This window comes from Microplitis demolitor, chromosome 1 (assembly GCF_026212275.2).
Source record: "Microplitis demolitor isolate Queensland-Clemson2020A chromosome 1, iyMicDemo2.1a, whole genome shotgun sequence".
In the NCBI taxonomy this organism is placed as follows: domain Eukaryota; kingdom Metazoa; phylum Arthropoda; class Insecta; order Hymenoptera; family Braconidae; genus Microplitis; species Microplitis demolitor.
The window spans coordinates 19,301,878-19,327,875 of record NC_068545.1 but is presented as its reverse complement, the minus strand read 5'-3'; the positions used below and the strand labels follow the sequence as shown (position 1 = coordinate 19,327,875).

Below are 25,998 nucleotides of genomic sequence, written 5' to 3'. Positions count from 1 at the left end.
GTACTAGTGTCTCAATAATTACTCATTGTTGACCTTGGGACAATGATGATGTGACTAGTCCCTTCGAGGCCCATTTTATCAGCAAGAATACCATTGACATTATGCGAATGGAGTACAGCGAGCCAATTAAGACTGACCATTTGATAAGCCATCAACTTAAACTCTGGATTAAAACTTTTAGTTTGCTCCTTAACCATCGAAGCACCAGCTGCGACAGCTTTCTCCATATTTACCGATAGTCGCAGACACTTTTTCATAAGTGCCTTCACTACGTTACGAGTCGCCAGTAGTACATGAGCTTAATTAAGTAACTCCGTGTCAAGATTTCTGTTGTGCTGGAACTTATCCACCAGATCCCTTCAGTCATCGAATGGCCGAGCGGTTATTATCGCTTCGGCCTTTTTCTGCGAGCACTGATGCATCAGCAGTAGCTCAGACAACAACGCAGTCTGCATAACATCTGATACTGCTTTTTTGTCACCAGTTAATTTGTTTGAAATTTCAACATCTGAATCATCATCACTAAAAATTGATTTATTTATTAAAAAACTAAAAATATTCGTTATATTAACATCAGAGATATTTATTTAATAAATTACCTATCAAATACTTTGCCTTTGTAAGTTTTTTCATCAAAATCAACGTCACCATCTTCCTCATCCATATCACGACGTTTTCGACGTTTAGTTTTATTTGATTTTGATGAATTATTTTTTTTTTCCTGTAAGCACTTAATTTAGCTTTAGCTTTATCTAAATCTTAATTAACGCTACTTAATACTTGTTGAATAATCTATTTAAATAAATAAATAATATAAATAAAATATTTAAAAAAATAAAATTTATATAAACATCAGTGTAACGATCTTGATGTAAGTTAATTAGGTACGCTAACTTTTCATCTTTGTCACTAGTTTCATCATTATCCATACTGTCAGAATCCAACTGTTTATTATCATAAGATTTGGCAGGTGGACCGGCATCACTGTCACTATTTTTAATGCGATTTACCGCCTTCTGACGAACTTGAATGTCTGGACTCGCTTGATTGCTATCTGAATCAGCTCTTTAAACGACAAAATAACAGTTATTAACAATACTCATATCAGCTGATTTTTATCATTTAATAATAAACAAAAAATTTAACCAACCTGTTTGAAGCTCAAAGCAAAAAAAAAAAATACTGACACATTTTTAATTTATCAAAAGATTTCTTTTGAAAGCTACATCTTCGGAGATTGTTGGATAAAGTTGGACTAATAGCGTCCTGATTATTATTATTATTATTATTATTTGTATTTAAATCGGACATGGCACCAGCAAACTTGGTCTTGGCAGTCTTGACAAATAATGATGCACTGACGCTCGTGAAAATACATTTTTGCATGAGTAGATAATGTGTATATATATAAGTATATACTGTATAAGTATATATGTATAAGTATATACTGTAAGTGCTAGATACTTTTAATATAATTTTGTACTTTACTAACACGTTATAATGTCGTGCGATGAGACAATTGCCTAGTAGATTTAAAAGTTAATAGCAAACTCTATATAAATACGATCAATCGTTATATACACAATTACATTGGATACCTAGAGCTCGAGTTTAAGAGTAAAAACGGCATCAACTGTATACCCTAGTACAATGGGTTTTGCTGTATTTTTCTTTTCTTTCATGTATATATATATATATATATCTATATATATATTTTTTTTCCTTTATTGCAGATTATTCACCTGTTCGAAAAAAAAAACACAATTAAAGACAACTGAATAGTATAACAAATTTAAATAATTCCTTGATTTAAATATGTATTTATTATTTGCATGGTTATTAAGCATACCTGAGTAACCTAGAGTATATATAAGCAAATATGGTTTTATAAACTTCAGTAATAACCTTTTTATATTTTACTCCATTATTCAAGTTTACCATTTTTTTTTATAATAACCGCAAATAATAGTAATACGTTCAATTAGAAAATAATTATGAAAATTAAAAACTAACCTCTTTCAATAGCAATACTTCAATTATCCATTGTAGAAAACCAATGGAACTTTGTTGGTATTATTGTTATTGATTTTAATAATTATAAATTATTAATCGATACTAATTTTATTATTTAATAAATAACAATTTATACGTATTAACATATACATATATTTATTTATTTAAATATTTGTATTTATTTGTTTATATTTGTATTCTGTAAGACCATTTGTTTAGGCTCGACACTCATGTAAAAATTCCTAGCGACTTATGTTTGTACTCATGTACATAACTTCCCCCACTCCTGGGCTGCCCCCACTATGACCTGTGACGTCACAGTTTAATTAATTTGCATTGTAATTAAGATTTCAATTTATTAGTATTAAATTTAAATATTTCGCTAAATAAATCAATGTTTTCGATAGAAAAAAAGGGAGCTATTTAATGACGGCAATAACTATTTTAAAAAATATTTATTAATCGAGCTATATACAAAATTAGTTTTGTATTTTTAATTGATGATAATTAATTAAATATTAATTTTATGACTGGAGCAATTACGGATCTGGATAGAGCATTTGAGGAGCAATTTTTTGATAGTTGGTTCGATAAATTTTATTAAATTTCCACGCTAACTTAATTGCGGTCGTTGAAACAACGACGCGCAGTAGCGCCAACTTGGTGCGAAATTTCAAAATTAGAATTCACTAATTTTACTAAAATTTATTTGTGTCAATAATTAGTATTAACTTTTAGGCGCGCTCTATTTCATTACGATATAAAACTTTTCAAAGTATAGATATTTCTTTACGTGTGTTTACAAAAATTAAAAAACAATTTTTATTACTATGATTTCATAATATCTGAATACATCTCCATCTATTAAAGTTCATTGGATTAATTACAAAATGGGTTTTATGTAATTCTAAAAATTTCCATCAGTACGCAAGCAGGATGATTTTTGAAAATGAATAAATTACGTATTTTATAATGATAAAAATCTAATTAAAAATTAAATTAATATTTTGTGCTCAGATATGAGCTATCACTTTGTGAGAAATAATTAATATTGCAATTATTTTTTTATCAATTTATAATTCGAACACGTAATGGAAAAAATATAATTAATAAATAAGAATACGGTTATACCGACAATTTGAAATTTTTAAAATACGGCTCTAAAAAACGACCACAATTTTCAATACTCGCCATTTTTTCAAATAATGGATCAAATCACATGAATTCTAAGTTTATTTAAAAGAATACAAATGCTTTTTATTTATATTTAAATTTAATTTTACCAGTGTGTGAAGCTATCATACATGATAAGATATAAATGTACTTTTGCATACATAATCTATTAATGCATGTATATTTAATCATCATTACTTATATTTATAAAACTTTATTTTTTATAAATACATACATGTATATATATTATTGGTAATCTATATATATTAGGGTAATTCGTAAACGAACATTTTTTTTACTCTCACGGCAAAATATTCATGTATATATAAAAAAAAAAATTCCCTAAAATTTTTAGCCCTTGATCTTCTACTTTTGTTTTGATTTTTAAATTTTTCCATTTAAAACGCATAGGGAATCGAACTTTTTTTTCAATTCTCTAATACTCAGCCGTATTTTAAGTTACCGAGTTGCCGTTTGTGGCATTTTGTAGACTTTTTCAAAATTTTCAGAGTGGCTTTACTGTTAGATGAGTAAATAATTATTTTTTTATTAATTGAATCCATTTCTGAAAATAAGAGGAATCAAATTTGATTAACGGAAAAATTTTTGATCAATATATATATGTAATACAATTATTCTTATCCTGTACAAAAAAAAAATTATTTTTTTATTTTAATCGTACAACAACAACAACAACAACAAAAATAATAATAATAATTTTATACTTTAATAAGAGCTGTGACGTATATATTTACACATTTGTAAAATAATAAAAATTTATGTTGTTTATTATTATTATCATTATTCTATTTTATATTATGTAATATGGAGATTTTATCTATTTACTAAAGCATTATATTAGTTGGCGAATCAACATCAATTTACTTATGTACGCACTCAGCATTGAGATAAATTTTTACTGTAATTTATGACTGCTCTATATATCTATATATTTATATATATCTATATAAATGTGCAAATGCACTTCGCTGCAAACATTTGTGCATCAGTCGCAGTCGGGAGTGCGCGATAATACCAAGTACAAACGCATATAAATATAAAACAATAATTATGGAAATGGAATATTTGAGTTTCGACCCAAAAAAAAAGCAATTGACTCTAGAAACATGTGTTATTCCAAGAGCAAAGGGCAATGAAATTTTAATCAGAGTCGCTTACTCAGGAATATGTGGTACTGATCTTCATATATTGGATGTAAGGTTCATATTACTAAATCTAGTCATAATATAATACCTGTCAAATTTTAAGTATTGATCCAGTTAATAATCTACTTAAATTTAATTTATTTAGGGATCATTTCCCGCTAAAAATGATGGACCACTCACTCTTGGGCATGAATTCTCCGGGACTATTGAAAGTATAGGCAAGGAAGTCACGGGATTTAAAATTGGTCAGCGGGTAGCAGTAGACCCCAACAGTGGCTGCAATAAGTGCAATAATTGTCGTATTGGGCGATACCATTTTTGTGAGAATGGTGGAATTAATAACACAATCGGAATTTTCCGAGACGGTGGATGGGCAACTCATGTACTTGTACCAGATAATCAGGTAAGTTATCAAATCATCATTATCTATATTATTAAAAAAAAAAAAATAAGGAAAATTTTGTTCCAGCCATATCTTTATGATAGAATTAGTTGATGTTATTAAATTTGATATCGTTGAAAAGATCTTAGGTTGAATTTGAGCCTTTTCAGTTTCAATTCTAGTTTATTGCCACCCAAATAGCACAGAATCAACTTTAAGATGTCTTTTAAAAGGACAAGACAAATTTTTTTTTGTCTCAAAGTCATCTTTTTTCATATGAATACGACATACCAATGTTGGTTCCAGAGACAGAAAAAATTTGTGTTGTTTTTCCTGTCTCATGTCAATTAAACAGTCGTTTAGATGGGTTTTTTACCACTATTTGTGATTTACTTTTTGTCGTCACTTGTTTTAAGTTTTTTAAGTAGGTATTTTTTCGGTGACTATTATAAAAATATATAATTAAGGAAAAATAAGAAATCAGTGGTATCAGTGAAAAAAAATACAATAGACGACTAATAAAAAAAAATTTTATTGTGTAGATTTTTTTTAATTCCCATGATACAATCATCGAATCAATAAGTTAATGATTAGATTTGTCTTACTGAATTTCAATGATAATAAAAATAAACAAAAGATTATAGAACTAATTTTAAACTAGAGATTTTAATAAACAATTAAATTCAAATCATATTTAATAAATTTGGCAGTAATACTCGGGCAGCTACAAAATAACTGCAGGTTGCTCGTAATTACTATTATTAAATTAATAACGTGATAATTAATTATTGTTATTTATGAAGGTATACTTAGTGCCAGAAGGAGTAGAAATGCCTCAGGCTGCTCTTACTGAGCCACTGTCATGCATAGCTCATGGCTGGGATTTAATAAGCCCTGTAAATATTGGCAAAAAAGTAATTGTTATTGGAGCGGGAATCATCGGATTACTCTGGGCTTGCGTTCTGCATATAAATGGTCTGAGGAAGACTGTTACCGTTGCTGAGCGGCAAATAAAAAGACAACAAATGTTCGAAAAACTTAGTAAGCATTAGTAAAAATTTTTTAAATTTATATTCTTACCTAACATTATATCATATATGTCAATACTTAGATCTGGGTTACCATGTTAACGATTTGGAGGGTTTGAAAAATGAAAATTTCGATCTGGCAATCGACTGCAGTGGCTCTGCAGCTGCTATGGAAGCTGTCGTACCACTTCTGCGTCGCGGTGGATGTCTTTGTGTTTTCGGAGTAGCGAATCCTGATGCGACGATGTCTATCAATCCGTTTAAAGTTAGTAAAACTATTGTTTGCTTAATCTATGCCTAATAAATATGTACATATACAAATATTTTAAATTACACTCTAGGTTTATATGAATGAGTTAACTATCAAAGGAGTAATGATTAACCCATTCACTTTTACCAAAGGATTGGCACTAGTCCAAGCAATGGCCAGTAATTATCTCGATTACAATAAACTAGGAATTAAGATTTACAAATTATCCGAGTACAAAGAAGCCCTTGACGCACTTCGTAAAGGTGAAGTCAGTAAAGCTGTATTTAAATGCCAATAATTAGAAATAAATTATGTATTAATTAATATTACATCAAAGAATTTATTTTTAATTAAGGTACAAAAATGTTATACAAAATAAAATAAAAAATTACTAGTATATTTCTATAAAAGTTTGTCAATAATTGATTGTCGTGATTTTTTTTTATCTTCCTGTTTTTTATATTAAAAATCCCAACAATTGTAAAAAAATTTAAGTAAAATTATAAATATCTAATTATAGATATTCATTTTTTTTTAATTATTAAAATTGTGCTGCCGATATGTTTCAAACGTGCTTGGATATAATTAGCACGTGTAAATAATAATAATAATAATCTAATAATATATTTTTAAAAATCATTACTACATTGTGAGTGGTACAGGTATCTGTGCACGGCAAACGATAAAAGACGTAATAAATTAATATAAATTTAAAATAAAGTATTTAATAACGTCTGTAATCGATTCCGTTAATTATAGTACATAAGTTCATTCTACTGCATGATAAATTAATGACCCCTTGACACGACAAGTAAATGATTGTTTATTAATCTCAATCTTATCGTTTTTATTTATTTATTAAAAACGATAAGATATAAAAAAGTGAATACTGAATAGTTTTAAAAAAAGTTCTTAGTAAAAATTTATCATACTTGTGGCAGTGATTATTATTATTATTTTTTTAATTGTTTCTTATCATTATTAGTGGTAATAATGATACTATATATTATCATCAGTATTAAAAGTACAAAATTTATATAAAAATCTATAGAGATTTGTTGCGCTGTCTTCGGAGCCATTTATAATTATTAACATTTCTTATTTTTTTATTATTATTTCTTAGGTAATTTAAGACTACTATTACTTATTGAGCTAAGTATTTTTTTTGTTCCTCATGACAAATCACTAGTTTTATAGTAATAAAATATCAACTGTCTAGTGCAAACATATTTACGTTACATGATTGTTTTCACTAAAATAGATCTCTCAAAATTTTATAATTTACGAGATCAGATCACAACTTTCTACATATTTTAATTATTTTTCATTATAATTATTATTAGAGAGAAAATCTTCAGATCTATTTAAATTAGAATAATTTTAAAAAAAAAATTTCGATGTTGTCGAGTATTTAAATATCTAAATCGTCAGGGAAAATATTTTTTTTTTATATAAAAACGTCGAGAAAACTCGTTAAACTTTAAACCTTTTGTAATATTGTTATTCCGAAAATTGCTAGAAGCCACTTGGATAAAAAATTTCTATGTCCCGTCGACGAAAGTAACCCGGGAAAATTAATATTTGGCATTGATGTTTCTGAAACAGAATTAAATAAAATTTATTTATTATTATCGTTATTTTTTTTTATTACTAAGCTAGAAATTAATATGTAATTAAATTTTGGGAGTATGCAAAAGACATTTATGGAAATTAATCAGCTCAAAATAATTTCGCTTTATAGTAAAGATGCTGAGTAGCAAAAAAAAAAAAGACATAAATAATAATACTTACTTGTACAAGGCAGCGATTATCAACACAAAAGCTATGAGAGGTCCAGATGAAACTGGAATAGCACCAGCTCCGTATTTGGCTTGACCACAAGCAGGTGGACATACCGGAATAATTGTTTCTGTGGAGATAAATTAACAAAAATCTAATAACATGCTTACTACTAAATTAATAAAAGAATATTTAAAAATTTACACAAAGCCAGCACCAATATAAACTACAATTATCGATAAAATATACTTGTGAATAATATATAAACGAATACAGGCAAGTATAATTTGAAATATAAAATATCTTTATAGCATAATAACAACAATAATTATAAAATCTTACCATAAAGATTTATTTTACTTTCAGCAGTACCAAGTTTATTGAAAGCACGACAAATATAATCTCCATACTGCCTCTTCTCAACAGTAATTATACGAAGTGTAGAATCGGTATACTCATCGGCTGTAGCAAAATGGGATATAGTGTAGTGCTGATTATTTGACAATTCTACATCATTGTATATCCAAGTTATTGCAGGAACTGGATATCCTTCAACATGACACTCCAAATCTATGTCGAACTGCAATGCTTGACCCAAACGTGGTCGAGGTGCTGTTATTACTGGAGCGAATTCAACTTCGACATTGATATTTCGTCTTGCTCCTCGTCCAACTGAGTTATCGGCAACGCAATAATATGTTCCACGGTCTTCTTTACGTACTGATGCTATTTTTAATATATTTCCTCTGTACACCAAACAATAAAATATTATTTTTAATTTATTAGTCTTGTTTAATACTTAACACTTAAAATAATAATTATAATTGAGTCAAATCTGTTTATAATTTTTAAAATAAACAAGATTTAATGTTCCAATTCAATACTATAACAAATAGTGTATAAAATTTTAATTCTATTTAAACTATAGTATATTACACGCCAAGGGAGGAAAGCAGGGGATTCTAACTCGCTGATTGGGACATCCTACCTTCCTCTGTGGGGTGTATACTATTTTTCACTAGATTTAAACCTTAGTTTAAATTTTTGCCTTTGTTTGCTGGAAGAATAGCACATGCGATAAAAAAATTTTTAATTAAGTGACTGTATACCCAATAGCCACTTTGACAGCAAATTGCCGTCAACTTGAAAATTCAAATTGACTGAAATCTGTGGAGGGAACTGGACGGCAAATTGGTAGTAAAATTGAAGAGCTAAATTTGCAGTGAACTTTCTGTCAATTTTCAATATATGTTGCGCTCATATTGTAGTTATAAAACTGAGCAACAGTTGGTGTATATTTGATGTCAATTTGAAAGGAAATCGGCTCGGTTAATTTTTTCCTGAAATCTACGACTAATATTTGACGGTAAAATGAAAGCAAACTTGAGCTGAGCAATCGTGGCTATCTAGGATATTATAAATATGTACATATTTTTCGAAGTAAAGTTTGTTTCACTTATAAATTTTTAAACTATATTACTGTTGACTGTTAATTTTTTCATAAATTAAGAAAATAAAATTACAAACAAAAATATATCTTTCTGTATTCGAAATAAACTTTTTTAATAATTATGTCAATTAATACTCAACATTTAAAGTTATTAGTTTTTATTAGTTTGTAAGCCAGCAAGTTTTCTCTGCCGAAAATAATAATTACCAAATTTAAAGATACTATTTTTAAAATCAAGTTCGTCATTGAGATTTTTTCGTATTGACATTATTATCACGTTGATGCATCAATACGTATTCGTCTGACTTTCAAACCCAGTAAAAGTCAATTCTTTCTTTATTTTTAATTCCTCATAAATACAAAACATGAAAATATTGTTAAAAAAAAAAACAAGTTTTTAATTTAAAAAATATGTTAGTTTGATATTATAATAAAAAAACAAAAAGTATCGAGTGATGTGTAAGACGTCAGAGTTTAAAAATTTTAAATAAAAAAAGATTTAGCTCTTGCTGAGTTGTGAAATTGGGCAGTCGTATTGCCCTGGCAACCATCTATTTACAGAATATAAGACTAGACTACCTGTTCTGACTGATAAATCAATTGACCAAAATTTTTCATGCATTAAAATAAATTACAATTTAATTAATATTAATTATATACTTGATAGATTTAAAAAATAAGTATTATAAAATTGTACTGTCTTCAGAGGAGTTTCCGATAATTTTTCCCGTTTTTTTTTAACTTGAATCTCTAATTATAAGACATATATCTACTGTATAATCAAGCGATTCTGGGTCTAATTTATCGAAAGTTTTCATTTGATTGCGAGAAAAAATGGACAAAGCCTCCATTTATTTTACAAGTGCAACAAGGACAGTTTCATTTGTTTACTCGAGGGCGAAAAGGAAAATTTTTTTAAAGAAAACGAAATTTTCAGCTTTTATGAGTGAGTCAAATTGAATAAAAAATAGTTTGCACCCTGATAGTCAAGTTGACAGCAAGTTGGCGACAACCTACTACAGCAACTTGTCACTAAGTTGGCCTTTCCATAAGTTGATGTCAACTTTCTGAGAAAGTTGATGACAAAAGTTGGGATTACATTAGTTGACACAGTTGCCTTCAATTTTCCCAGAAAGTTGGTGACAACTTGCAGTCAACAGTTACAAAAGTTTAAAGTTGTCGTCAAGTTGGTCGTAACTAATGTACACTAGCTTCCTGATCAGAAAGCCTGGCTATCAATACAGTTATCACTCAATTAAAATTATTTTTAAATAAAATTGACAAGTATAGAGGAAAAAAAATATGATAACCATACCGATAAACAGAACCGCCTGTGGGTAAAATGGCATTATTTTCTCTACGCCAATAAATTCTAGGAGTAGGAAAACCACCGGCATAGCACTCAAGTTGGACAGGTTCACCCTCACTGACAACTACAGCACGTGTTGAATTGTCACTAATAAATGGAGCACGACGAACTTGAAGTTCAACACCTGCACGAATTCGATTATTTAGAGATATAAGTACTTGGCACTCATAATGCCCAGCGTCAGTCTCTTGAATGTCTTTCACCTGAAAAAAAAATACATTTATTTATTTATACATAAATAAATTGTTAAATATTTAAAATTTAAATAGAATTGTTAAATTTACTACATACTTGAAGAGTATATGTAGAAGTTGCTGTGTCGTATCTGAGAGCAAATCTACTGTCACGAATGATAAGTGACGTCTTAGAAGAAAGTGGAGTTTGGTCGTTCGACTGTTTATCAATTTTAACCCACAAAACTGGATAATCTTGACCATATTGAACAGAACATTGTAATTCTGCAGTACCGCCAATATCTTTTATTTGTTCCTGTGATATATATGATATCGTCGGAGCCCTTTGACAAGTTACTAAAAAATTTGAACATATAATTATTTGTACTTTGAATGTCATCTTAAACTTAGTCATGAAATAAAATATTCACATATTAAATAAATAAAATGAAATAAAATAATAATTGAAATACTTACTTGTTTGTATAAATACAGTAGCAATTAATATTATAAACTTCATCGTGACACGCCCTGGAAATGTATCAGAGTAAATTTAAATTACATGTATACATAATAACAATTTTTTAATATAATTTATAGAATCGAATTGTTTTTTAAGAAATTTAAGTTTGTAAACAAGACTCAAGTATTGATCACCACGATATAGACAAAACTTGTAATGCTAGCTTGATTTAAATAGTTAAATTTTATTATTACCTTATTTTAAAAAAATATAGTTTAAATAATTGTTCACAGGCACTCACAGGTGTCCGACGACAACTCAGTTGTACTCACGCTTACTCACTCTTACAACTCTTTAGTGTATATGTATAAATGTATATATATAGCGGTTGATATGAGTGAGAGTTTCAATTTATGTTGATGCGGCCAAGAGTAATCGCTTGCTTACAACAAATATGGCGACTCATCGAGTAGTTATGACGCCACCGGTTGCCACTACTACTATCGAGCCCTAAACAAACACTCAGTATTGTACATACTCACATACTTATATACTTTTGTAAACCATGCAGCAGTTAAGTCAAATGAGTGACTAAAAAACTAAAAGTATTGTTTTTTTATTACTACATATTGTTTTTCAAGTTCTTTTAAATATATATTGATTTAAAATTTACTTTCTGCTTGTCGTGGCGCATCCGCTGACCGGTTGATTATTATTATTATTATTGTTGTTATTATTAGTATTTAAAACTGATGAAAAATATGAATTATTTGAATACCCAAAATTAGAACTGGAGAAAAAATTTAATCTTAAATAAAATACAAATATACCGCCCTTGTGAAAATATTTATCTTACCTTATTAAAAGATATGATTTGAAACTACTAGAAAAAAAATTTTAAATACTTTTTTAAGCTTTTGAATGCTTTGAATACTTTTGAATCGCCCTTCTTATGGACAGTGACACTGCGCCCTTACACTGAAAAAAAAGTACTGTATTCAAATGATCCTGAAGGTAGCCGACAATTAAAAACTTTCAAATTTTGTTTTCAACGACTTAATTTGAAAAAAAAAAAAAAAAAAAAAAAAAAAAAAAAAAAAAAAAAAACTAAAAATATGCACATCTAGAAAATTTAAAAAACTATAGGTGCATTTTTTTAAAATTCTTGTTTTTTCTTAATTTATCAATTTTTTAAAAATTTAAAATTTAATAGACGTCGGCTAATTTCAGCATCATGTGTTCAAGTATCTACGTGTTTGTATCCTCCCGAGAAAATTATTTGTTTAATCTTAGTAAAAATTTACTCCAGCCAAGAATATTTTCTTAAAGTAAGTATAAAAATTCTTAAATCAAGAAAATATTACTTGGTTGGAGTATATTTTTACTATGATTAAACAAATATTTACTCGGAAGAATACAAACACGCAGATACTTGAATACGATTAGAAAAACAAAATTTTAAATACTTTTTAATGCTTTTGAATACTTTGAATCACCCTTCTTATGGGCATTTAACATTTCAAATTGTTTCGAATTGTTTCTTTTAATCAGGGTTATAAGAATGAGAATATTCTTTTAAAACTAAGAATAAGACTTTAAAAATCTTATTTTCTCTGAAAAATTCAGAATACATGGTTTAAAGTCAAAAGAACTCTATATTAGTATTGAAAGTCAAATATTTTGTCATTTAAGAATCTTCTGTAGAAGAACAGTACTGAGTTTTTTAAACTTTAAGCAGAAACTGGAATAGTATCGAAAAAAATTATGCAGTTATAGTTTTGAAAACTTCAAGGCAAAAATTGAAAATAAAAAAAAATTATAGTTTTTTAATCTTATAGCAAAAAATTGGCGTACCCTGATTAAAAAATCTGATTTGGAATGATGTGAGATTACGTAACTTTTAATTATTTTGAATTATTCCAAGTTGTCTGAATTATTTTTCTTTCGAGTATAAATTTTTGAACGAATCATTTCAAACCATACTTAATTAAAAAGTAACAAAATATTATTTTATAATTTGAAATTATTTGAAATGATTTAAACTCTCGAATCATTTAAAATTAAATTGAATTAGAAAATAATATCGCAATTTCTGGTTCTTCGGACAATTCAGAATTACTTTAAATAATTTGAACGCTAGAATTATTTCAAATTAGATTTCTTGATCAGGGTAATCATAAACACATTTTTCAGAGTAATTTCGAGAAATTTAATAAAACTATAATCATAACTGTATTAGATGAGAAATACTTATAGTTTATCAAAATTAAAATTATATATTAAATATTAAATTATTATAAATTATACTAAGGCCACAAATTTTTGTGAATTTTATATTTTTAATACTGATAATATTTATAAAATATTATTACTACTAATAATAATGATAGTATAATCACTGGAACGAGTATAATTAATTGTTTTTAAACATTTTTTTAAACTGCTGAATAAAAACGATATGGCTCAGATAGACAAATAATAATTTTTTGGCCATGTCAAGGGGTTATTAATTTATTGTGCAATAAATAAACATGTACAGAAAAAAATATAGTAATAAATTGTTGGACCTACATAATAGAATGGCTTTATTTTCTATTTCATTAGTTTACATAACATAAATATATTTATTTATACCACCGTTACTCTATCTGGCAATTATAATCTAAGTAATTATATTATTCTTTGTCGGAGAACAACAAATGTTAATAACGTAATTACATTTAACAATTCTTAATAACTAATTAGTTATTAAGATCAATAGCATCTCTGTCATCAAATTTAAATTCATGAATGTAATTGTAGACATATCGAGTCTAATGAAACTGCAAGCTCTTAGTACTTAAATCATCTTTAAAACTGCAATTTATCATTGTCAGTGTCGTTGCAATGGAATCACGCGAATTAATGAACAGAAAATAGAAAAAAAAAAAACTATTTATTATTCATATTCGCGTTGATACTCATTACATTAACTAGTTTATTAATAAATAAATAATCTTGATATTAAAAATAAGATAGCTAATAAAAATATTTTTATAATGTTTCCTTCAATGTAACCATAGCAATTACATCAAATATATTTTATTCTTATCACAAAAAAAAGTTGTCTTGAGTCAAAAAAATTTATTTTTAGTAAAGAATTTTTTTTCTATATAAGCATTTAAAATTTTGCAGTACGGCTACAGAGCAAATTAATAGAACTACTAATGGTGCATTAAATATTTTGCACCATGAAATAAAAATAAAAATTTTTACTCGCCCGAAGAAAATTTTTGTTTTTAATTATAATGCAAAAGATTTTTGGGCGAAGAAATCCTTTGTTTCTGTGTGGGTAGAAAAAATGATAAATAAAATGAAATTATTTAATAATTAAAAGCAGGGTAATGCAGAATTCCATGGACGGGTCACGATCAGTTGCGTGTCCCAGTGTCCCCAGTCTACCCGGCTAACAAGTACTGAGCTGTATTATATGTTGGTTATTGTCTATTCTATTATAGGCAGTATATGGACGTATGTGAAAGTAATGAATCGAATCACTAGTAGTGTTTGCAAGGGCCAGTCCAACCAGTAGTCTAGTCGTTAAATATCGACGAGAACGCACGTGGACGCATGAACAACCGGAACAACCCCCGTTAACTGTTATGTCTTCTTGCTAATAGTTTGCTCGGTGCGTTATAGTTAGTCGTCGGTTTACTTGCCGTTTATACCGTTTCTACATAACGTCAATTGGTATATCACTTGCTATAAAAATGTCTTTACTCGTTAATTTATCTATCCACCCACTATCTTCAATATCGATTTGTTATTTTTAATCACTATCAATAAAATACGAAAATATCTCGTGAGTTTAAAAATAAAATTTAATTTTTAAAATTTTTCTTCTTTACTTCAAATTAAATTGACTTCAAGTGATTTATGATAACACTAAAAAACGAATAATAAATTATGTTTAAATTTTTGTAATTGAGTTCAAGGTAATAATTTAGTGTCAATAAAATAATTATTTGTTCTTTTTAACTGATTAAAATCTCATTTTATTTTTTATGTTACCGGCGTGAGAAACTGCCAGTGATTAATTAATAAAATTTATTATTATAAATTGAATAAAAAAAAAAAATGATTAAATTGAGGATAAATATTTTTGAAAAAATAATAAAGTGTAATAACGGTAGTAGCATTAAAGTCAGTGGTGCCAAGGCCGTGGAAAACAATTTTCCCAGCGGTCATACATATCGATCTCAGTATTAATAATCTAATCGAGGAAACAGAGCCGTACAGACATTTACCATTAGTTTATTATTATTTTTTTTATTCTGTTTAAATATCATTGATCGATGTCGATTAATACCCGCGACGAGGACGAGGGCTTGGATGACGAGAACGATGTAGTGAGTAGGGAGGACAACGTCCGACAAATGCAACTTGTCGTGGCAAGTAAAGCTCTCCTACCATTTCCTCCTCCACTCAGTGATCTTGCTGGGTGCAGTCCGAGCTACCTCACATGCAACTCGTCAACTACTTTTACGTTTCCGGAGGTTGTCAATCCGATGGCTGACACCGTCATCCTCCAAGACGAAACTCTGGTATTTTAAATTTACTTTTTTCTTCTTTTCCTAAAAGCAAAGTAAGAGACCCAGTACCCGATCAGGGAATTCATACCTAATCACTCATGTATTTATATATCCAAATATATAAAGTGATCGGGTACTAATTCCCTGATCGGGTACTAGGTCTTTTACCTATCAAAAAAAATTATAAATGTAATTATATTTTTTCCAGGACACTCATAGTCGCAGACCAAGTCGTAACAACTCATTGGCAGCCCAAATTGGTGAACCGAGTCCGTCAAAATCACAGCTCAGTGATCTTGTTCGTTCGATTGGTACTCCGGACGTATCTCTTACCTCAACGCCGCAAAACTCGCCAGTATTTCGGCGACACTCGTCAATAAGTGAAAGTATTCTTAAACATTTGAAAAATATAACGATGCCGGAAGCTGACACAACAGTTATAACAGATGATGGTGATGGAGAAAAGTGTTCTTTCAGAGGAAGAAATATTTCTTACAAGCCTGGGAAAAACGATGATCATAGAATAAATGTTGACATAAAAGTTACCAGTCCGAGAAATAAAAAAGCCTCTGCAGCTGCTGTCTATCCGATGTCTTCTGATCTTACTGTTCGTGATGCTTTTGGTGAGTTTTTTTATTTTTCACTAAAATTTTTATTTATGTAAATATTTTGTCACGTTGATTGTACAAAAGATCTTTAATATTCCATAAAAATTACTTTTAAAAAATTGTAAATTTTAAAAAGATACTATATTTTTTTTCTAATCGTGATTAAGCAAAAAAATTTTATTAAACCACGTGCTGTTATAAATATAAGCGGTCAGCATTTTTATTTAGTGACAATAAAAAGTTATATCTTGTTGTGTATATTTATGTGTAGTACACACACATTATTAATATTCTTTTCTATCTGTATATCATTATTGTGACATCATTTTTTGCACATAATTCCAGTAATGGATAACTGTCACGCGATCTTTTACTTTATTGCTACTATTTCCTCCCTAAATTATTTTTTTTTCCACCTTACTTGCTTGCTTTTATTTTTTATTTATGAATAGATCAATCAATTTCAATTAAATCGACGGTTTAATACTAAAAGATACATCTAGTATACACTTTTTAAATATTTATTGATTAAAAAATTAATAAAAAAAGGACACTTTTAAAATTACATCTTTTTCAGAATTTATAAATATAGATTTTGTAGCAATCGATTACTTCCAACTTTAGCTGATATTACTTATTTGAGAGTTATATGTCCACTTCTATATATTATTATTATATAACAATAACTATCTATAAATGTCAGTGTGTCAGAAATTATATTTGGTTCAATAGAAGTTTAGTTGGTCTTGCGAACTTGAATAGAGCCATGGAGATTGGGGATGCTAATAAAAATATTAATGTAAAAAAAAAATAAATCAATGAAATAGAAACTAACATAGTATTGTATCGATATAAAAATAATGAATTTTTTACCGCAAATAAATTTCTTGATATCGTTTAAATTTTACTGTTAAAAATCATTTTTTACATTGGTGTTGATATTTCGATTTGAGAAATTAAATTTGATTTTTTTAAAAATTATATCAAAGTGTATGTGATGTGTGTAAACAATATTTAGTTATACGATACTTTTATAATTAATTGATTTTTTAAATGAACTTTTAAACAAATTTTTTAATTCAACCAATAAAATTTTAAAAAAAATTTTTTTCTGTGGTACATTAGTAGAAATTAATTGAGCAGTAATTTTTTGTAAAATGTCAATGAGTTGAGACAAGTCTAACGGAAAGAGGGACAAAGTGGGGCACCTTCAAAATTTTATAAAAAAAGTTTGTTTTTTAAATACTCCCATTTTGTATAAATGTAATTGAGCATTATTTCAAATTTTTTTTTTGTTAAAACTTTTACAAAAATCGAAACTCACTCGAAAAATATCAATGACTTTTGTTTTATGATAAAAAACTATTAAAAATTTTTTTTCTATCTTTACATTCAATAATTGTGTTAAAAATATTCAACATATTTGAGTTCTTAAAAACTTACTATTTCCTAAAGTACTTCGTTTTGTCTTTCACTCCCCTATATATGCTTAGTAATTATAAAAAATATATTTAATAAATAAACAAGAACAAAATAAAAAGTGTAAATTACTGATTTGATTGATTTTAGAATGAAATTAACTTGAAATTTTAACTCTTCAAGTTAGGATCGTGGCAACCTGAGAAGAGATAATTTTTTTTTCTATTTTTATACTGTTTTAATTCTCACACCCACTTTTCCATATACAACTCTACAAACAAAACTATTACATATTTATTAAATGGTTAGGGCTGCAGTAGAAAAAATATTCTATCATGTAAAGCTTCAAGGCATGAGGTGGTTAGTTTGTTAACCACCGTTGCGACGAATTAATAAACATCTTTTATTACTGACCAAAAATTCATTTCAAAATTTAATTCCAATGACATTGAGAGTAACTAAAAATTGAAATTTCTTTATTCATTTAATGGACTGAAGAAAAACTGATTAATTTGAAACGCTTATAAAATATTAATCCTAACAAATCTTCTGATGGCGCGAAAACATTTGAATTAGTTGAAGAGTAACCATTAATAAAAAATGACTATTTTTTTCATTTTATATTTTTCCCGAAAAGCGAAAAATTATCGAACTTTTTTGCACACAATTATTTGATTGACGTTTTTCTTAATAAAATTACAGGACCAAAATTAACACCAGCAATGTCAGAAGTAAATTCATTAGCCGTTACACCGACTCTCGAAGATGGTCCATTTGATGATGAACAAGCGGCAAAACATTCAAATTTACAAAACGGTGCCGCTGGAGGATCCAATGATAACGAACCCGATCCAGAAACTCTTTTTTTTCGGTAAGTTATTCATTTTTTCTCAACTTTTTTTCATAAAGATTATAAATTATTCAACAAACAATTTATTTTTAAATATTTTTATAAATAAAACCAAGTGTTTCCTTAAAATTTTACAAATTAATTAATTTAATTATTGGTGATTGAGATGGTGGGTGTTACATTGTGTAATTTGAAATAAATTATGTATAATATAAATAATTATTTAAATAAGTACATATCAAAATTTAAATTTCCTCCAGAAAATATTCATTAAATAAGCAAAGTGTCTAACTGATTATTTTTCATAAGTGATGAAATGAAAATACTATACATATACTAGATATGAAATTGATATTTAGATGAAAAAAAATTTTTAACTTCCTTTTTTTTTTGCATAAATGGAGGATTTTCTGAAATGGAGTTAGACAATTTTCTAATTTTAGAAATTCGATATGTAATACATTTTTTTTTCTAATTTCTATACGTGAAATTTTTTTCTTACTCCGATTTACCATCGGTATTTTAACATCGCCAAATTTAATTTTGACACCACGAGGTGCTAAATTAAGTCTATTTTGAGCTCTTTCTAAATGTAGTAACACATTAATAAATAATTAAAATTTTTCCGCGTCATGGAGTAATTTAACGTTCATTCACTCTGATAATGTTTATTTTTATAACAACTATAATATAATTATGATTATTGATAGAACATGTTTAAATAGACGACAATGAAATCTTTTTAAAGAACATTTAAATATAACGGCAAAAAAAAATTACTAAACAAATACGATTTGTTTCAAACTTACTTTATATAATCATAATAATAAAAACAATGTATATGTACAAAATATATATGACGTATGATATTGTTATAATATAGAGTCATAGACGTAAAGTTATTCATTCTCAACGAATAATAAAAACAAGGGCATAATAATGAAGGTAATCTAAAAAAAAAACAGCCATATTTTGCATGTAGTCTTTTAAATATTAATCGCGACATGATTATTGACTTTACACGTATGACATAACATTGTAAGTAGTGTATATCAGTGTTAAAACCCACATATGGATATATCTGATTATAGATATACATATATACATAAAACAATGACGTAGTTGTGTAAACTTATTCAATTATACGGAAATACGTTTCTGTTCACAGGGATGGTCGAAGGCGTATTGATATGGTATTGGTATATCAGGAAGAAACTGAGGGTGTAATCACAGAAATAGAAGCAAAGAAACGCGAGCAACGTCGAGTTTTTCAGGAAAATTTATTAAAAGAAGGTTTACAAATGGAATTAGAACCTAAAGAAAATTCATTTGATGGAAAAACATTTTTTCTTAAACTTCATATTCCGTGGAAAATTAAAATTCAATATGCGGAGGTTATGAATTTAAAACTTATCACTAAAAGATTAATTACTATTTCAGTAAAGGCATGGGTAATTTATGATGATAATTTTTTTTATAATACCATGCACTGCACTGTAAAAAATCAGGAGTAAATTTGGAGAGATAACGGATTTTATTTAAATCCGAATTCACTCCGATTCGAAGTTTTGATATTAAAATAAAATCCCCTTGGAAGTAAATTTCATTCCGAGGAGATTGAATAAATAAACAGTCATTTGCTCCGTATTCACTTCGCATTTAAACGGCGTTTACTCTGCAATTTTTTACAGTGCGAGAAAAAAAATTTTCTTAGATCAATAAATTATTTGTTTCTTAATTTTAAAAAATTAATTTTTTTTTTTAAGGGTGACGATGGTAAAAAAAGTAAAAAAAAGTTTTGGGAAAAAATGGGAAATTGTTTGAATTTATTCAAAAGAATTCACTCATGGGATACTAAACTTTATCCAGAAGAGCCAAGTTTTTATACTGGTCAAGACTCGGATTCACGTGAAGAAAGGTATGGAAAATAATAAATCATTAATTTTCACTATTTTTTTTTCTGTTTACTCAATAAATGCTGAGTACATCACAAGTGTTTTCACATTGACCTTTACGCCCTCTCAATATATATATATATATATATATATATATCTAACATAATTATGTTTTACTCGATCAATTCACCTCGGATTATTAAATCATAACTATATGAGACTAACAAGCCCGTATATAAGACAAAATTATTACGTTTTATTTTTAACTTTGACTTTAATTGATTTATTATTTATAATTAAGTTTTAAATTTACTTAAATAAATTATAAAAAATAAAAGATTTCTAGTGAAAGATCGAGAATCATCATACACACCAGCGCAAAGATCTTTGATAGTAATGCAAATATTGTCTCGGACGCGATACGATGACGTACACGAAAAAGCCGGCATAAAAAGGATAATTGCCGATGGAACTTATTTGGATTGTTTTTGTCTTCACGAAGGACCTTACGATAGTCCTGGACCTGACGGTGTACCTCTTGATCGTCATCTTCTGTATCTTATTTGGGCCAGACCCTCTCAATGGTAAAAATTTATATATAATTTTATTGTATAAGTTATTAATAACAAAGAGTTTAATAGTGTATGACAAGGGATAAAAAAAAATGCTTTCCGACTACGACGTATCAGAAAAAGATTGAACTCGTGATTTATCCGTGTCATACTTAAGGTTTATCAAAATTAACCTGCATTGAAAATTTGAATTTAAATGTCTGAAACAGTTGAATTAAAATGATTTAGCAGTCAGTAGACAATTAAGAATTTTCGGATTTTTATCAACAAATGTAGAAATTTAAAAAAACTACAGATGCGATTTTTAAAAATATTTTTTTTTTTAGAATTTATCATTTTAAAATTATTAGACGTCGGTTAACTTCAGTATCGTGAAATAAAACATTAATTTGAGACCAATAGCGCATTTATTCGATAGTCAATTTGATTCAATAGAATAAAATATGATTTTTCACAGTAAATACTTCCGCAGAAAGTTTTTATTTTTGACCTTAGAACACACAAAAGATCGGTTTTCTGTTATGGGAAACTATTCATGTTTTCTGTGCTATGAATAAAACTGATGATTTTTTACCCGCTAAATCGCATTAGTTTATTTCGACAGGATACACTAGAGTGGCAAATACACGAATAGAAACATACTATCTTCTTTCATGGTGTCTGTACTATTTTTCACCACACCTGCGCCTGAAAGTTTAAATTTTTGCCTCTGTTAATTTTTAAAATTTGTATTTTCACGAAAGAAAATTATAAGAAATCATTCTTGTTTGAAATATTATCGTAAAGCCGGACTAGGATTTAAAACTCCTAGTCGGCTTTACTATCGCACTACACCATTTAAAAAAAAAAAATAGTTTTTCCGTGAACTTTTTTTCCGCGAAATAAAGCAGGAATTAAAACTTTCAGTGCAGATATCAAAACTATTTACAACATATCTATAATATATTTTGACATATAAAATAATGCTTTGCGAATTATTAACACGTGCAATCAATATATCCATCGACGCGTTAATAAATATCAAACAAGTTCAAGGCAGACAATTATCTCACTAAACAATTCAATATGCGAATAAAAATTATTTTAAATGTCAAAAACAAATAAGTAAATATAATATATAATTATAATAATATAACAGGTATAAGAAGCAACCTTTGTGGCTTATTCGACGATATTTTGGGGAAAAAGTCGCACTATATTTCGCCTGGCTGGGTTTTTATACACGTGCTCTATATTTACCAGCAATTGTAGGATTACTTTGTTTTATTTATGGGCTTCTAAGTATGCAGGGACCTGATAATGTACCTAGCAACGAAATATGTGATCCTAATATAGCTGGAAATATAACATTATGCCCGTTATGTGATAGAGCTTGTGCCTATCGGAGATTAGGTGACTCTTGTAAATTCTCTAAGCTTACATATCTATTCGATAATCCTTCTACTGTTTTCTTCGCTATATTTATGTCATTTTGGGGTGATTATTATTATTATTATTATTATTACATATATTTATTATAAATTAAATTTTTGTCTATACATGTATTTATAATTAATATAAATATAATTATAAATTTATTTTTTATATAGCAACAAGTTTTCTCGAGCTTTGGAAACGTCGGCAGGCAGTTATTGTTTGGGAATGGGATTTGCAAAATGCCGATGGTGATGAAGATCCAAGGCCTGAATTTGAAACAACCGTTAAAACATTTAGAATAAATCCAGTTACCCGAGAACGGGAACCTTATATGCCTCTTCTGTCTCGAGTCTGGAAAAATATGGTTACTGGATCACTTGTATTTTTTATGGTAATCAAAATAATTATTTTATCATTAAATCTATATTCTCGTAATAGCAATGATATTATGCAACCTAGGCAGAGTATTTTACCAAATACTTAAAGCAAAAAAATTAAATCTTGGTCAAGAATAATAATTCAAAGATTTTAACAATTATCTGGTACAAAATATTACAAAATACTTTTGAAAGTCTTCTATAGTGTACAATGCAGTAGTTGCACAAAAATCTTCATTAAAAATCACTCTAGAAATAGAAACGAGCATAATTAGTACGTCCCATAATTACGATCGATTATTTAAACAATATCGAGAGCAAATTTTGCTTAAGCATAGTAGATAATGACTGCTTTATTATTAATGGATAAATTTCAGATTTGCGTGGTTCTCGGTGCTGTTCTTGGTACAATAATTTATCGAGTATCATTAGTTGCGGTATTTTATGGCGGCGGTGATTCATTTATCAGTAAACATGCTAAAATTTTTTCATCAACAACCGCCGCAGTTCTTAACTTGATAATGATTATGCTTTTAACCCGAGTTTATCAACGTTTAGCTAAATGGATGGTTAATATGGAAAACCCAAGAACCCAAACCGAGTATGAGGACAGTTTTACTTTCAAAATATTTATATTTGAATTCGTTAATTTTTATTCATCACTTATCTACATTGCTTTCTTCAAGGTAACTTGAATTTTTTTTATTATAAAACTATTTTCAATATAAATAGATAAAAATAATATTTATTTATCAATAGGGAAGATTTTACGTCCACCCAGGTGATGCAGATGCACGTTCTTCAGCATTTTTCCGTATTAAAACGGATGTTTGTGATCCAGCTGGCTGTCTTTCTGAGTTGTGTATTCAATTAGCCATAATAATGATTGGAAAACAATTGTTTAATAATTTTATGGAAATATTATCACCTAAGTTGGTTAATTGGTGGCGTAAACGAACTCACGTTGCTAGAACAAAGGATCACGAAAGACCATATACATCTTGGGAACAAGATTATCAGCTTCAGGATCCTGGAAAGTTAGCACTATTCGACGAATATCTCGAAATGAGTAAGTTACTTTATGACAGTTTAAGGTCAATAAATATTTTTTTAAGAATGGATAGGGCGGGAATTGTCTGAAAATCCCCTTAAAAAATTTAAAATTTTTAATTTAACAAAGAAATATATTAAAATATTTGAATTTATAACAGTTATTCAGTATGGTTTTGTAACACTATTCGTTGCGGCTTTTCCATTGGCACCATTATTCGCCTTACTAAATAACATCGGAGAAATAAGACTAGATGCTTATAAAATGGTCAAAGAAGCTCGAAGACCTCTTGCTGAAAGGGTCGAAGATATCGGTGCTTGGTATGGAATTCTCAAGGGTTTAACATACGCGGCGGTTGTTTCAAATGCTTTCGTTATTGCTTACACGTCAGATTTTATTCCAAGATGTGTTTATGCATTTGTTTACTCACCAACAAATGATCTCGTTGGTTACATTGACAGTTCATTATCAGAATTCAATACCTCAGACTTTCGCGAAGACATGATAAATCCTTCAATAACATCACCGCCTCCTAAATGCCAATACCGTGGTTATAGAAATGGACCAGATCATAAAACAGATCCATATGGTCTTAGTCCACAGTATTGGCATGTATTTGCAGCACGACTTGCGTTTGTTGTTGTCTTCGAGCATTTTGTAAGTATAATAATTAGTAATTATTTATTAATACTAGTAAACATAACAATATTTACTTGAATTTAATTATGAAAAAGGTATTTTCATTGACGGGCGTTATGAGCTATATTATACCAGAGACACCAAGTGCTGTAACGACACAATTGTCTCGCGAAAGATTACTAGCTCAAGAAGCTAAGTACGAAAAAGGTGTCAAGGGTAAGGAAGATGAAGATGATTTACTAAATGTACTGAGAGATGCCGGTGCAGTTGGCCGACATGGCGTTAAATACGGTCCTTGGACACGAAGATTTAGTAAACTCAGTGATAATTTTGATGCACATATCGATATAACCAATAATAATATTAATAACAATAATAATAATAATAATAATAATAATAATAACAGTAATGATAATGAGCATCAGAGAAGGAATGATGCTTCAAGTGCTTGGGAAAGGACATAATCAAATTTTTATTGATAATATTCTCTATTTCTCTCTCTATCTGTCTTTCTCAGTGTTGCCAAAGTTGTTATTATTATTACGTTAAATTATTTATATATTTAAAGACTGTTAAATGAAAAAGACAGTACACTGTAAAAAAACCGGGAGTGGATACGGATTTTATTTCAATCTGAGTTAATTTCGTCACCCAGAAATACGGAGTTTTTAAAATTGTCACTCCGCTTACGGAGTAAATGGGGAATTTGTCTGTTCAGCAGAGTGATTTTAAGTTTATTTAAATCTGCACTCGCAAATGGAATTCTATATAAGAATTCAAGTGTTATAAAAAGCAAAACAGATTAACCGGTTGTGTATTTTTTAAGTTATTGTGTTTACAGACATCCGTATACACACTGACGGACATCACAGGTTCTTTTTACATTCTTTTTTTCAATCATTTTTTTAAAAAATGACTCAAAATTGTGTTCGTTTTATTCGTTAATAAATTATCTTTCAAATAATACGAGTTTTGTTCTAGTAGAAAATATTTGAATAAGTGAATATGATTTTTACGTGAGTGAATCAGCCGGAAATGAGTAAGCGTTAGCAGAACATACCTCATTGCTTCGTAATTGAGATGTGCAAAATAGTCATTCACTCTGGATTTAATTTCGCGTTTACTTCGAAAATTTTTTACAGTGTATTATACTAGTCATGATAAGAATGTGTATATTAGAGTGATTCAAAAAACCAACCTATGGAATTTATGGCTTAAAAATGATTTTATTATATTTTTAATAAAATTATGTCTTCGAAAAATATTGATAAAGAGTTAAAATTTTAATTATTTTGTAAATTTAATATAAAATTACACCTTTTTGTATAAAAATAAATTTCAGATTTTCATGACC

General features: G+C 28.2%; 3 protein-coding genes across 3 annotated transcripts; 1 reads left to right on the top strand and 2 right to left on the bottom strand.

Annotated features, from left to right (window-relative positions):
* Positions 1–359: 359 nt before the first annotated feature.
* LOC103573393 (SWI/SNF-related matrix-associated actin-dependent regulator of chromatin subfamily A containing DEAD/H box 1 homolog) lies at positions 360–1,386 on the bottom strand. Its single transcript, XM_053740822.1, has 5 exons — positions 1,184–1,386; positions 852–1,065; positions 781–792; positions 600–721; positions 360–522 (listed from the first exon to the last, which is right to left on the bottom strand). The coding sequence occupies exons 1-5, from the start codon at positions 1,384–1,386 to the stop codon at positions 360–362; spliced, it is 714 nt and encodes a 237-aa protein (XP_053596797.1).
* Positions 1,387–4,086: 2,700 nt separating this feature from the next.
* Positions 4,087–6,411, top strand: LOC103573394 (uncharacterized). The gene is made up of 5 exons (XM_008552470.2): positions 4,087–4,401; positions 4,498–4,755; positions 5,538–5,775; positions 5,846–6,027; positions 6,104–6,411. Exons 1-5 carry the CDS (start codon positions 4,258–4,260, stop codon positions 6,308–6,310), a joined length of 1,029 nt encoding a protein of 342 aa, XP_008550692.1. The 5' UTR covers positions 4,087–4,257; the 3' UTR covers positions 6,311–6,411.
* A 984-nt stretch (positions 6,412–7,395) lies between these two features.
* Positions 7,396–11,763, bottom strand: LOC103573395 (lachesin). The gene is made up of 7 exons (XM_008552471.3): positions 11,501–11,763; positions 11,261–11,314; positions 10,902–11,140; positions 10,557–10,813; positions 8,134–8,537; positions 7,804–7,921; positions 7,396–7,608 (listed from the first exon to the last, which is right to left on the bottom strand). The coding sequence occupies exons 2-7, from the start codon at positions 11,301–11,303 to the stop codon at positions 7,587–7,589; spliced, it is 1,083 nt and encodes a 360-aa protein (XP_008550693.1). The 5' UTR covers positions 11,304–11,314; positions 11,501–11,763; the 3' UTR covers positions 7,396–7,586.
* Positions 11,764–25,998: the final 14,235 nt, after the last annotated feature.